The sequence below is a fragment of the Anopheles merus genome, chromosome 3R (genome assembly GCF_017562075.2).
Source record: "Anopheles merus strain MAF chromosome 3R, AmerM5.1, whole genome shotgun sequence".
Classification (NCBI taxonomy): Eukaryota; Metazoa; Arthropoda; class Insecta; order Diptera; family Culicidae; genus Anopheles; species Anopheles merus.
The window spans coordinates 9,808,209-9,823,569 of NC_054084.1; the positions used below are offsets into that span (position 1 = coordinate 9,808,209).

Genomic DNA, 15,361 nt, shown 5'->3' on the forward strand with positions numbered 1-15,361 from the left:
TTCCCATCCTCCTCGGCTATGATTAACAGGATACATGAAAATTCACTTTTATCTGGCCACCGTTGGTGTGTGTGTGTGTGTGTGTGCATGCGGTCACTCCTATTGGCATGTGTTTTTGCTTCCCCGAGCCGAGCCAGAGAGTTGTCACTAATCCAATGAGTGGTTGACTCCTCTCGGTGTCGGGCGGTTTTACCGTACACCGCTCGTTGTTCTATCGATGCGGGATGAATGTCGTGTGAATGCGATACACTTTCCTTCAATTACTTCCCCAAATCCCATCCCATCGCGAGTGTGGAAACACTGGGCAGTGCGTAGTCTGTGCTGCGATGGCTGTTCGGCTGTTCGGAAGTCAGCTGCAAAGGGGTGTGTTTCGTGTTATCCTCGCATGACTGCATGACGATACAGATAAAAAACCCCGGGACAAGGGGGTAAATGTACCGGATGGCCCAGACAGTACGAGAAGGTTGTCCGGCCGGTGTATGTGCCACAGTTTTTTCCGTCATAGCAACCTGAACCCAACAGCTGAGCATGTCAGTCGATGGCCCAACAGCACATGAAGCGATCCAGTTCATTTGGGTGTTGTGCGGGATCGTCATATTTTTCGACCGTCCATTTTCGGTGTGTTTGTGTCAAAAATTGACAACACTGGGTACTGCTGGGTACCAGAATGTGGCGTGATATGGTTGAGGGAGGGGAGGGAGGGAGGACGCACAAGTCACCCAAAACTCATCAGCTGCATCGGTTTACACAGCAGGGCGGTGTTTTTCTTTCTCGGGAAAGGGCAGCAAGTGAAATATAAAATTTAACTACACACATAGAAAACAAAAACAAGGACTAAGGGTTTTGGGGCGCTTTTTGGAGCTGGATGTTTCCGGTTACAAGGGTACATTGTAGCTCGTTTTGTGTAGTGTAGCTGCAGAAGAGAGGGACCTCTTTCTCTCTGTGCGTAGCACTAAAAATAAGGGGGGAGGGAGCAATGGAAAGACACAGAAGGGCTAACAATTTGTCAACGGTTTAGCCCGAGCTGTCGTGCATTCCCGGTGTCACATTTCGGACAAATGCAGAATTGTGTACATGCCACAGACATGTAATACGTTATTGGCAGCATTCTAGGGTTGTTTGGGGAGGGTTACAGTTTTCGACAAAAGGGTTCTTCACAATGCTTGCAATTTGGAGTTGAAGTGTACCGGGTGTAGTGTTTTGTTGCTTTTATTCCTTCTTTTTTATTGATTTCATGAAGAGTATCTTTGGTAGTTAGAATATTACCCCCTGGAGTACACTTGACATGACCTGCCCTAGGCCAGATCTCTTGTCAGATCTCTTTCTCCAGATCTATATCGAAGGTCTCGCTGGAACAAGCAACGGATCGTCGGGTCACAAAGCTTTATCGGACATTTATTATCTTGATTGGCTTTTGATGACATTAAGGCTCATGGGCCGTAAGAGGATTACACCACGCGACGCTTGGTACATTATTGATATACTCCCAGCAGTGAATTTTATTATGACAAGCCTGTCAGCGACACTGTAAACTCCATGCTGATCCGCTCCACCACCACCAGTCGTCGTCGATGAATAAATTACCCATCAAAGGACGATTATGTGCAGCAGTTTGTACGGTGGAGGTGATAATAAATGTAAAACAAGTATCATACACTGTTTGCACTGTGTATGATGGAGTATGATATGGCAGGTGTTGGGTGGGGAGTGTAATTTTTTTCTGCTAATATGTAGAAAGGTTCACACTCTGTTTGATGAAGCACGTGTCGACCAGAATGAAAAATAGTACTTCAATGGATGGTGTGAAAAAACGAGCCTGCTGGACTTGCCTGGATGCAAAACCCGAGCTATAGCGGAGCCTATGCATTTCTGTAGGCGTGAGTGAAGGCATATTAACCCCGGCTTGCAGGCTTTCGAACCATTTGCTTTGTTTTTGTGCCGGTTGGTCCCTCAACCCCCCCGCCAGTAACATATGGATGATGTGACGAAGCAGGAAGTGACTGGATGGGGGAATAAGTGATTAATTACCTGTCGCATGTCCGGCTAGCAGATCCCTCGAGGATGAGCCCGGCTTGGTCGCGTTCACGCCGAGCGCACTGACGCGCACGGAAAAGCGGGCGCCCGATTTTTGACGTTTCTCATTAATGCCCTTGTACAGCCACGAGATGGCGCACGGTATCGCGCCGAGATCTCCCGGGGGAGACGTCACCGTGCCGAACATGGTGCGTGATTGACCTGGGGAACAGACAGACGGGAAATGGATTATTGTGATTACCTTTGTACGAGCGATGTGCATTTTGTGCAGGTTTCATTTGGACATGTTTAGTGAGCGTTGAAATGGAGTGAATTTGCCCGCAGATGGCGCTGCTGTGTTGGTGTCAAATAGGCGTCAGTTAGGCGTGTAATTGTTCAAAGTCTGTTAAAGCCGTCGTTTTTGGTTAAATATTTATACAAATTCTGAATCCTGAACCAATATACAGCTGTATAGGAGAAACATTTGGTATTTACAATTCAAATCAAAATACAAACAAAAACCAATCGGAAAGGAAGATACATTCATACCAACGTGACACCACGTCGGTCACATAATTCTCGTCCAGCCGACGTTATCAGCCTCCCTTAGGCTGAGAGGCGAGATCTAAGGACACGTAAGAACGAAAAAAAGAGGAAAAAACATACCGAAAGCAAGCACGACGCACAAAATGTACGCCCTCTAGCAAAGGGATGTCGCTTTCACCTCAAATTCGCATTCCCCAAAAACGAAAACTTGCAAATGCAATAAAAGCGGACAAACAACCATTCCTCCCAATCCGGAACGTTGGGTTAGACGGCTGTTCGTTCGATCTATTGGGCCATGTGTTTTTGTTTCCTCTTTTTTTCCAGTCAGGTCCTGCCGGAAGCGATATATTGACATCCCTTTTAAATTTAGCCTACTCCTGCGTGAGGCCGAGGCCACACCGTTATGATGCAAGCAAACGGGGGGTTTTTGTTTCATTCGGGTTTGTGTCGCTTTTCTTTTTTCCTGGAGTGAGATGCTGCAAGCGATTTATCTTGTGCAGTGAAAGTGGAATAAATTTTGTTCCGCACACCACTGCGCTTTGTTGCTTTCTTCTGTAGAGACGCAGGAGCAGAACCGAGCAAAAAAAAACATGAAAGAAAAAAGGCATTTTTGGGGCGCTGTCGCGCTAGCAAGTACAAGTGTAACGGCAGCTGTGACAAAACTTTCGAATTAAAAAGAGAAACAAGCTCCAAGACTGGGCAGGGAGGAACGGGCACAAATGTTGTACAAAAGAATGCTAGAAGAAGCCAGAAAAAAATAAAATAAAACCATCCCGCGGGTGAAACTTTGTGCGGAAGGTTTTTGCATGTTGCATACGCGCACGGACTGTACCGTTTTTTTCCCCCATTTGCCTTTAGGGCGAATAAAGGGCTCGTTTGTGGTCCGGTTCGAACGAAAGGCCGTGGCGAGCCAAAAGGGAACCCCAGGCCGGTGCAGGGCGCTGCGGGCGGACGTTTGACGAAACTTTGCGATTAAACTTTGTCCACTTTGGAACAATCTCGTTTGACACGGTGGCGGGAAACGGCCCAGGGTACAATCATAACAGCACACGGAGACACCATTGCGCAAAGTGTCAACAGTGACGCAGTGAACAGGAGACGACACAGAAGCCTCCCCCTGGTTGTAAAGGGTAAGTTTGGTTCACTTTCTTTTTTTTTTTGCCATCGCGCTTGCCCAAATCTCCACAGTCTACGGAACAGTCTGTGCGTGGTGAAGATTTGAGCGGTGCACTGGGAAACAGATGCACCTGTGGCGATGCACGGACGGATCTTGGAACGCAGAACGGCTGCCACAGACAGGCAGCACTGTGCCGTCGTGTGCTCGGTACAGATTGGTGCAGCAGTAGCAGTGGCAGCAGATGTTGTATTACTTTGTTATGAAATTGTTAAGCCGTTTACACGTCCACAGTTCACAGACAAGTTGTAAGTAGTTTTGGCTGGAAGGTAAACGGTCGTAAGCGGGATTATCGGGGCGTAAGTTTACACCCGGTCCTGTTGGGCATGGGGTCTTGATTGATCGTGCAGCTACTAGTCTTATGTCCGCTGTCAGGTGTTGTTTTGAGTGGTAAAATTTTATGTCTTCCAGGGAAAAGTGCAGAAAATAAACAGCAGCACTACTGAAATGCATCGGCAAACACACCTGCTCCTGGGTAGCCGAGCGACAGGAGACATCCATCCGATCCTTCCAGCACGGCTGGTATCACCTCGGAAAGGGCCGTTCCGCAAATATCTTGCTGCAAGTAGACGAACAGAGAGAGAGAGAGAGAATAAGAGAGTAAGAAAATGATTGTTAAAAGCAATGAAATAGATTTGTGTGCTTTAGTTTAGTGCATCACTATCAGAAATCGGTCGGATTATGGCTTTCAGTTTAATCCCTGAAATATTACGAATACTCCTGGCCGTCGCCTGAAACCGCCGTGTTCAATATTCTCACACCCTTTCGGTCGATGCAATCGCCGTTGGAAAGTTTGTCAACCAACACTCCTGCTTCCTCCTTCAACCCCTAAATTAACACCGTTAGATCGAGCTCCCGAGCACCTTGCTACGATGATGCGAAGGTGTTCGGTTTCACTCCAGCCGGACGGAACATACCAGCTAAAGCCTGGCGATGGCATTTTGTATTAAGATCACGTTTTTCATTAGCCAACTTTTTGTCACCTTCGCTCGTTATTATCATATTTCGGGCTGCGGGCTGCGGGCGGAAGACGATGATAAAGGGCAAACGGTGGTTGGGTCGTTCCGTCGATGTGCAGCAGATTGTAAGCGCGATATGGCGCGTGAAAGCTTGAGCGGAGTTCGGCCGGTCTTCTTCTGCAGTGGGAGGGACAGTCTTGTTACGGGAGACGAACACGCTGAAGAAACTACCATATGGTGGCAATTTTCTCCTTTAAGATTGATACTTTAGGTAGTTTTCTGCAGATTAAAGTAAATTTTACGATGCGTTGATATAACGCCCAGAAGTATGCAACACACATGGCAGAATCACGCTATCATTGCCGATAGTATAGTACAATGCCCTTTTTACATTGAAAACAAAAAAAAACTCCTTGCCACTTATGGTTGCATCAAGAAGGTCATAAAATTTCTGCTTGAAAAACATGACTTATCGATTACATCACCGTACGCCATTCTCCCCTTCAGAATCATCCCAATCTCAGGCACGGGAAGCAACCCAGAAACCATTATTCGCTCCGAGGCCGAATCGATGCACAAGTTGAACTGTTTTGACAGCGTTAATGGACGGTAACGGCGGCAAAGTGTGCCGAATTCAAACATGGAGCGAATATTTTATGACCCCCACTCGATTACGCTTTAAATAATATCTCAAATCGTACGCATCGCCATCACCCTCACTGGGAACAATCTGGTCGGTCAACTAGCTGCGTCAGTGTGTGTATGTGTGTGTGTGTGTGTTTGATAAACGCGTCCTCGAGAGAGGGGATTCGCAGTTTTCCCGAAAAAAGGTTTACCTTCGTTTTGCCAGAAATTCTGGGAGAGGGGAGTGCTTTCGCTCAGCCTTTCCAGCCTGAGCGAGGGTGAAACCGAACCAGCGTTTCAGGGCCCGTGCAGTTTACAGCCCATTAACTTTGCCGAGGTGTGATCAGTGGGCACATCAATTATGCACCATAAGTAAACCGGTGATGTGGTCATGGACACATCCAACCGTCCGGTACCCAGTCGTGTGGCCCGGTCGGGACGAGGGTTGACTTGATTGAATATCGTTAAGCATTGGTAAGAACATTAGAGCGATGGGCCGTGTGGGTTTGTAGCGCTGCTCAAATGAGCTGGAAGAGAACAAGCTGTGTTTGGTTGTTACGGCGCAAACATTGGCACAGTTGTGTGCACAAAGTTGGCAGGCATTTTTAGGTTTTTAGGCATTTGGATATAAAAAAAAAACTAACAGCTTGTTGATGCCATCAATTTTCTTATTTTTGTACATATTATTTTGTTGTACAGATATTGAAATGAAGTTTGCATAACTTTAGGAGTTTAATAGTGTGTCGAAGTAATTTTGCAATCATTATGGCATACCTTTAGGCGCATTGTTGTAGACTAAAATTGAATTCCAAACATTTCAAACAGATAATAATCCACCCAGTGGTTCAATGCAATCTTAGCATTCCAATTGCTCAATGCCACTGCTTTGTTGCGCCTGTGTTGCTTCAATCTCGCAAAGGAGTGTACATCAACCGTACCACTCCTTTGTGCACGACAACCAGCGAGCACTGCTTGATTAGTTGATTAGATTCCTTCTGTCCGGGTTCTGATAGACTGCACCGGTGCACACGACAATTGTTCTGAATCAACCCATGCTACATACCTGCGAATCCTCGGTCGTAAATAATGCATCGAATGCAAACATTTTCGGTGCGGACACCATCGGGCCGCGCTCGGACGGGGCCATCGTTGCGCTGCTGTGCGTCTCCGTCAGCGTCACCTGACGCTTCTTCTTGTCCACGGTCAGGTAGGTGGGCGGAGGGTTGCTCGATGTGGTGGCGGCTGGCGCCGAAGACTGGTCCTGCTGTTCGCCGGCTTGCTGCCTCGGTGGGTCATCGGACACTCGGAGCATGACTTTGACCTGCGGGAGAGAACGGGAAAGGCACAGAAAAAACAGACACAAATGGAAGTGAGAATGTTGCACAAGGGAAGAGCAATAGCACTTATGCTATGTGGGTGTGTGTGTGTGTATATGTGAAGGGTGTGCGTGTTCTTTTGGATTTTGGAGGAGCGGGATTAGCCCTTACACTGGCGCGTAATGAGAGGGACAATGAGTAGGAAAATCCTCCGTCGAGAGTGAAACGTTGCTTAAGGCAAAAGGGATCGGGTCGGGTTGATGGAGTGGAGTGGGTGTGCTACTTTCTGTATCAAGTAGCTTGGGAAATCGTACCAGTGCTGGCGACGCCTAGCCCAGCCCTACCCAGCCCTGCATGTGAGCTAACGAATTAAAATGTTATACGATTAATGTCACCTACGAGCAAGTGGGCAAGTAAAGTTCGACCGCCACCCCTAGGGAAGGGTCCAATCGGTGACAGTTTATTTATTTAGAACCATCAGCAGGAGACCTGGCCCGGTCGGGGACTACTGGTCAGCTCAGTGCGAGCATTGCCTTGTCCGATTGCTTTCTGGGAAATGATTTTACTGCCATATTTTCCCTTTTTTGGTTTGCACACAAAAGGCACAAAAGGGGACAAAGGGCGATAGGCGAGACTAACGTTAAAAAGGGGGCGTTTATACGGACACGGCCATCACGTACATACACACAGGGAGTGCAAAGTGAGTGTGGTTTGGTAATGAAAAATAACCACTTTAGTCGATATTTATGGCCGTGACTGGGTAACCGGTTTTACACCCGCTAAAGAGATAATGTATTTGTCGACGCAGCAAAAGTGCCGGAGTGGTTGTAAGTGGTGAGACAGTTTTTCGGCGAGAATGAAAGTACTTTTGGGCAAAGCTAGAGAAAAAAATAATATTGAATATTAAGAGCCTGCAGCTATGCAATTTATCGTATAATTCTTGTACAGTGAGTTGTTCTTATTAAATAAACTTCGTACAATAGACATTATAACTATCTTTAGCGTTTAATTTCGATTCCGTGAAATATTTGACATATTTTTGGGTAAAATATACAAAGTAAAAATAAAATGTAATGAAATAAAATAAAGATTAAAACAATTTGCATACATTTAGGCGAACAACAACTATATTCCAATTTAGATTAAATCCTACAAGATTATTTATACATTTGTGCTACAGATTGCTACCAGCTGATGTAACCTAACCACACAACAGTTACACAACAGCACGAATCACGCCAAACACGCTTCCATCACTGTTGATTCTAAATCTCCTCGACTTTCATTATCGCAAAGCAAATCAGCTGTCTGTGTAGTTGCAATAAAATGTGCCACCAGCGTTCGGAACCCCGACAGCCGCAACATGGCGTGTTGGGTGTAATTATGCATATGCTTTATGATTATGATTTTATAAATACCACCTGACTGATTGTGCCAGCCAGCCAGCCAGCAAGTGCCGTTGTCATTACCCGCACCAACAAAAGGATGTGTAAGACTGTTCCTTTTTTTTTTGGTTTTGTTCATTTCTTCTCTACACGGTGCAAGGTGTTTAATATGCGCGCGAAAGTCCTATTAAATCTTCCCAACCTTTTGTGCCGTTTATTAGCTGGAAAGCTGGAAGCATGAAATGGTGGATTTTATTTCGCTTAATGTGCTTGCGATGGTAGGATTACACACATAAAAAAAAAAAACACTACTTCGCTGATCAACTGGCGCCATCGTTAATGTTAGTGAAAGAAAAATCGTTCCACAAACCATTTTATGGGTCTTTGTTTACGGCCGTGTTTATGGTCGTTACGTTTACGAGAGAGTGTTTACATATGAATGGCTATAATTTAATGTCACTCTCTCTCTCTCTCTTGTGTTTGTGGGGCGGGCTGAGTGTTTGCGTGTGATACAGGTGATTTGCGGCGAGACGGGAGCGAATCCTGACCCGTATTAAAAACAGCCCCAGCCAGTCTGGATCGATATTTTCACTGTGCTTTTGCTTTCCAATGTGGCTGCGGTGGTTTGGCGACTGTCCAAACTTCTGGTGGAATTGTTTTTACTCTAATCCCTATTGGAAGCAACACGTCTCAATCGATCGTATTAGAACGGCCCCTTAAAAGAATCGGCTCCGTGGAAGCTAACTAGAAAAAAATGAGTCGTGTCTTAATAAGATAAAACGAGCGCTTTGTTCCTGTTTCCCACTGCCTTCGGCATTGTCGTCGGATTCAAGGGGATGTAACCGGCAATTGATTTACCGAACCGTAAAAACCTATCACCACCAAGCGTTTAGCAAAAGGCTGTGCTACCGTTGCCATTGCATGATCGGGTGATATTTTTCATGTCATTTGTTTTGTAGACAAGAGAGAGAAAAAAGCCAAGACTAAACCGAAGCCCGTCTTGCGTTGGGTGTAACAAGCTGGAAAGATAACTTCCAGGTCGAGTTGAAACAGTCCCGGGTGGAAAATATTGCTCACATCGAACACGCTCGAAGGATGTGTCTGCACTGTACTATCTGTTAAATGAACAACACTAGACATATTTCCCAACAGACACAGGCACACATTCCATTACAGGGGAAAAGGACACGCAGCCACCGCGGCGATCCTGGCTCCCGAAATAGATTGATTTGTCCACACATAATTAACTAAATTCAATTAACTTTGTGGGTTTCCCTTACTACAGCCGGGGCGAAGGATACGGAACTTCCCCAAAGCCCTAATTCCGATCAATCTTGCCAAACGTTCAAAGACACCCTCCGTTCGAAAAGGGATAGTTATTCGCCTAATAAATGCACTCTCGAAAGGAAATTCCACCCAAAACGGACCCTTCATTCATTCCTCGAAGAGGCCCCGAAAAGCCTAATGTTCCGAACCCCTCGTGCGTGCGAGGCACGCGAACAGCGCCGTAAGTATTATTTTCCCCCACGACTATTAAGACTTGACTGCTCTCGGAGTCGTGGATGATTCCTGGAGCTGGGATAGAAGCAAGCAAACACGTCGCCCTTCGTGTTTTGCCCCACTCCGTCGGAATTGCTGGAATGCATTTTTCAATGAGGTCATCAATGTGTGGGGTGTTTTTTGCTCTTCTCCTTGTGCTCGCTGCCTGCCGAGATGCCGTTGGGTGAAAATCAATACTGGACGTGGTTCGTGATCGATTAATTAATCGAGATTTGACCCCAGTGCAGTGTTGGGGAGCCGGGAAGCCGATGGGTTGGGTGGAGGGAATTCGGTTTCATGTAATGAAATTTAATGCGTCAAATTGAGTCAGCTCCCGGGGGAGGTTCGGCTTCGCTGGAATGCGCCTTTGAGCAGTCAGTAAATTCAGTGAGTGTCTGAGATTTTTTTATGTTAAATTCCACCCTTACCAGTTCATACTAACTCTAGTGAAACTCCTGTTTGCGGGGTTTCTTTTAAGTATTTCTTTTCTGATTCGTTTAGAAAGTTTCCAGTTAACCGAATTGAAGCACTTTCCAGCACAACGGCTTGCGCCAAGGAAAGGAAGTGTTTTTAAAGTTCAACAATACGTTTGGTGAAAGTTCAAAGATTTCTTATTTTTTTGTTGGTCTGTTTGCGTCCCGATTGTGTTTGTGGTACAGACATTCCCGTTTACACCTTTTTCCTTGTCCTTTCCTCTATATTTTCTTTAACAAAAGTTTCCCAACACACCATGGAGTGTCCTGCTTCACTGTAATGGGGGAAAGTGTTAGAGCGCGGAAGTAAAGATAAAGCAAAAAAGAAAACTTCCTCACATTGTTTCGCTTTCCTACTCCGGGTGCAAACTTACTGCTCAGTTGTTGTTGGTAAAAGTTTCGCTGTGTCTTTATTTGATTTCTTCCCAGCCACAGAGGGCTTGTTTCGCTGCTGGCTGGACTTTGTCATCCAACACGTGGTTTCGAGCGCTGTCGCGTGAGTCGTTGAATAGGAACACTCAAATGTGAGCAGCAGCAGCGGCAGGGTGCGCAGCAGTAGTGGAAAGCAAAGTTATCACCGGAAAAGGCCAACCAACCACCACAAATTGGAAGTGCAGTGACATTTGGGCAAGCCTTAACAACAGCGATCGGGGCAGAAAAAAAGAAGCGAAACTCTGTGACAGCTTCGGAAAGGAAATGGCCGGCTGTGTACTACAAAACGGAATAGGAAAATGGGAGGAGAGGGCGGATTTTGGGCGGAGCAGGCAGCAGAAAAGGTGTCCTTTCGCTTTGCCGAGACATGTGTGCGTGTGTGCACGTCTCTGCACGTGCCACCGTGCCACGTTCTGAACACCTTTTGATGGGAGCAAAAGAAATTTAAAGTAATGGATTCTTTCCGTTAGCGTCACCGTGCCAGTTGCGTGCCGTGGTTGTTCCCCCCTCTCCGAAGAAGAACGGAAACATGATTTGCAGAAAATCGAAACTGCCACAATCTCGACGCGTCCTGCGGGCCAAACGAGGAAGTACTGCTTCGCAACCCCAAAAACGTTGCTCGGTTGCAGATTTAATTTGATGTTTATTTAATTTGAAATGAGTGGCTCGAACTTTACCGTCACACCTTTGGCTGCTTGGTGTGACGGTATCCTGCGTGTCGCCACCGGGGGAATGTTGCCCGTTTTGCAGTTTCGATACATGGTTCGGGAGTGAGTGATTGGAACATTGCGCTTCAGGTGTGTGTGTATGCAGCAGTGATTGAAGGAAAAATGACATATCTTGTATGAGTTTTATAAGCTATTTTAACTGACTGACGTTGTATAGAGAGACGGCTCCCTCTTGAACATATTTTTCATCTAGAAAAGCGTTTTCAAAGTGCAAGCTCTTTTTGTTCTTCATTTAATAATGTTCGATGCATTTAGGACCAGTAAACGCTCACAAAAAAACTTTACCATTCATAATATTCCCTTCTTGCAGATACTAAGCGACCCTGTTCAGAGCGGAAAGTGAGCTTTTTAAGCTCACAAAAGTTATGCCTGTGGTTGGGAAGTAACTCTAGCAACAAAAAAAAGGAAGGTCTCATTTTACTTTGAATAAACAACGAACATAATTTGAAAACGGAACACTGCTACGATCGAGCGTAGAAAAAAACCCCTCTTTTGAATATTTAAACATAATGTAAAAACCTCCGACAAAAGCGACACGATTCGCTTTCTTAGAGCATGCTGCTAGGCGTGCTGCACCATCGCCTTGGTGGGAAGAGCAGCCAGATGCTGTAAAAGTTTGGCGGCGAGTTACTTTGCTTAGCTTTGCCGCAGCAGCAGCAGCAGCAGCAGCAGATACGAAACGAACGAATGATGCAATATTTTCCGATCTTTATGAAGCGAACGGTGCACCGCATCAAGGAGATATAGTCTTCCCCCTTTTTTTAGAAGGATAACTTTGTCTTTGAAATACACACTCAAATGGAACAAAAGGGCTCAGCATCCCAAAGGAGCAGGTCGAGTTGGGTGCATCGGGTGCACGAATCGACGGCCCCTTGCGTGCACACTCACTTGCCTGCTCGGTGAATGAGTAAGTTTCGTCTATTATTGCTAAAGTGAAATCATAAATAATAATTAAAACACATGGCCAAAGTTCACGTGCTGAAAGCTCGTGCTGTTTAGTTCAGTTCTCCACCCCGCTCCCCTAGAGGATCGGTAGGGATGATGATGTATGTTGTGTGGTTCTTATGGACGTTTGCCGCTCGAGTTTTGGCATGATAAAGTTGTTTAACACATTGGTTTTTCACTTTATGCACTGTAGTTTCATAATTTATGGCTTGTTTTCAGACGGTGAGGGTGAAAACGAGCTCTATCGCTCACTGGACACTGCTTGAGTGTAGTCCTGTGAGAAGGTTAACAACATTCGTTTAGTGGCAAACAGTATTAGGAAAATATGTGAATAATTGCTGGCAAAAGAAAGAAAAAGTGAACAAATATTTGTTTTCTAATTGAAAACAATCATCCTGTTTGTGTATGAGCATTAGAGCCAAACACGTTCAAATAAAACTTATTTCAAATCGTGCGATATCTGCTGAAGAAAATACAACCAAAACATGTTGTTTTTAAAGTAAAATTTTCCATTTCTCTTGAAGCTAGTTGTAATCAAATTTCGTGCCACCGTAAAACGCTCACATTTGCCGGTAGACGAGCCGCTACCGCAAAATGTTTGCCTTCGGCAACCTCCCGGTATCGATTCGTTCGCAGCGATACGCCACACTGGGTTGGGCTCCCCACACACACACACACACAAGTTGATGGAGAGCAAAAAGTTGTGCGCTTGGAGTTTATTTGTACGGTGGGGAAAGCAAAGAAACGGGGGCTCCAAAATTGTCAACTTTGGAAAAGAGAAGAAAGCCCAACCAAACAGAGCTTCCCCGACCGACCGAACAGTGACAGCCACAATGAAGATTTCCCTCGAAAGCCCCCTTAGACGGCGACGGTTTGCCAGGTAAGTGAGACGAGGCAGCTTTTGTATAAATTAGCCCGTAGCGATCTTATTATGAGTATTTCGTACGCTGCAAATTCAAAAGCAGCATAGGCTCGGCATACCATTCGTGGTTTCGCTGTACCAACAACAGAGAGTGAGGGAGAGAGTGAGATGGAGTCACTTTTTCGGCCTCGGAGCCGCCCGAGGGCTTGGATCCTTTAATTTGAAATTTAAATATAAATTTTCAGCTTATCTAAACGATGTCAAACGCTGCAGGTCTTGCAGGGCGAGCATCTTCCCTTGTGCTGCTCATTTTGCTCCGGACCGGAGGGAGGCGTGGCAGGGTACGCGTAAAGACTCTACCGGTGATGGGAAGCTCACGATCGGCACACGTTGTTGTGTGGCTAGTGTGAACATTTCGTCCCACCCGGTGCTTGTCGCTGCTTAAAGATGTGTAAACAATCGGATTTACCTGCTCTGCGCTGCGCGTTTTCGATGCCGTGACCAGGATCCAATAGACGCCTAAATGTATGCTATTCAGGCTAGACAGCAGGGCTTATAGACTATGCTTGCCCGGTTGAATAAAGAGCGGAAACAAGAAGTGAATAGGTAAATTTACAATCCTTCTTACTGGATGCTAGCAAACCGCGGAAACAGCGCCCCTGAACACACACCATTCGCGTAACGTATGCACTCTGGCGCGAGAGGGCAAGGCTGGGATCGAAATTTCACGGTGAATTTACTCCCAGCCCTCAGTGGAGGTAGAGCACGCCCCACTCGCGTTCTATTTTTGCCCGAAAAGCCATTTTATTCCCATGCCTTCCCATGCATAAGGTCAGGGTGAAACGGGTGTGCTTCCTAAAAAAGCGGAAAACCATGGTTGGTGCATTGAAAATATATGCAAAAGGAAGCACCGGCGGGCTGGAATCGATTTTGGGGTAAGATAAATTCTCCTCCACACGCACACATTCACTCGATAAAATATATGCGACCAGACAACGGGATGCCTTCGGGTAAGTAATAGGAAGCGAGAAATACCTTTCAGCTTACCGTTGAACCGTCTTCTTGCGGGGTTCGGCTGAGCTGCTGGGAAGTGTTTGAAAAGGACCGCCCCAGCTAAAAGAGAACCGGCATCCCTAAATGCCGCAGAACGTCTCTTGTGACTCTGCGTCCGCACCCAGCCCAGCGGAAGACTCACGTGTGCCCTGATGCGTGTGTAACAGGATAATGGAACCAGGCACAATCGAGATCTGTTAGATGGCTGCTATTTCCCATGCTGCGGCAGGCTGAATCATCTGTTTTTCGGGCGCTTCTCTCGGAAAACACGGGATAAGAATCTGCCTACTGCTGCATGCATGTGGGAGCGCCATCGTATCCGTTGCACTGTTGATGGGTGGGTATGGTCGGAAGCTCTGGGAAAATCCTAAAAATAATCAATGGGTGCGCCTTTCGGTTTGGTGAAACAGTGAAACCGAACTACCTTCATCTTGAGCAAGGTTGGGTTAGGTAAGTCCCGTGGCAGTAATCGACTGGTGGGGGGGGGGGGGGGGGAATGAGAATCGACTTGAAAAATGTGATGAAATCAGATCGTTGAACCAAGGCGTATGGGAACATCAGCATCATTCGCATGAATTTTGCATAATCGTCGAAATTTTGATGAGTTTTATGCGTACCGTGGAGCAATTCCTCCGGTGACGCTGGGTTCCGTATACACTCAACACCGAACTTGTTTGTGGTGAACGGGGAATAAAGAATGCTAATGATCCAAATCGATGAATAAATGAAAAGGAGAATTGAACCATTTGTTCACCAACTTCACTAAAGAAGATAATCGTGCATGAAGCTCGTCCGGTTAGGGGTTAGCAGCAGCTGAGATGAGCATTCTTGCAGAGGGGGCGCACCTTAAGTCGCAAAACTTTACCTTTCCACAGTCGAGGCTGATTTAATGAAGAATGCCGCCCCGCCCTTAAGATTCGAGCTTCATAGTTTTGAAGCATTTTGTATTTATATTCTTCAATCGGAAAAATCTTCCATAGAACTTGAAAACTTTGAAGGATTTTTGTCTTGAAAGTTTATCATTTGGCCGTGCCGGGTAGGTCGCTACTTGAGGCACGTTCCAGTAAGTCGGGGATACTCTTCCGGGGATGCTGAACCACAAGAGAAGCACAGGGAAGGATAAAGAAAAGGTGGGTTCACTGCTTTCGGGTGCGTCCTTGATGAGATGAGCAAGGTAAAACCGTACCTCGCACCGGCTGGGAAATTGAAAAAAGGATGCAACCGTAGTTTCGAGTTGATGGTTGAGTATTTTGTTAGGATCAGTGTTGAGTTTGTACAACTGGAAAAGGGATAGCAATAGAGCGTAGTTTGA

At 46.1% G+C, this 15,361-nt stretch overlaps 1 protein-coding gene across 2 annotated transcripts in view; it reads right to left on the bottom strand.

Moving 5' to 3' along the window:
• The window catches only part of LOC121595317 (kinesin-like protein CG14535), a 115,034-nt gene that overhangs the window by 15,906 nt on the left and 83,767 nt on the right, over positions 1 to 15,361 (bottom strand). For both annotated transcript variants that reach the window (XM_041919226.1, XM_041919227.1), the window contains exons 7-9: positions 6,380 to 6,637; positions 4,199 to 4,292; positions 2,029 to 2,235 (exon numbers count right to left, since the gene is read on the bottom strand). In XM_041919226.1, coding sequence (XP_041775160.1) covers positions 2,029 to 2,235; positions 4,199 to 4,292; positions 6,380 to 6,637 — 559 coding nt within the window. The remainder of the gene's footprint in view (positions 1 to 2,028; positions 2,236 to 4,198; positions 4,293 to 6,379; positions 6,638 to 15,361) is intronic.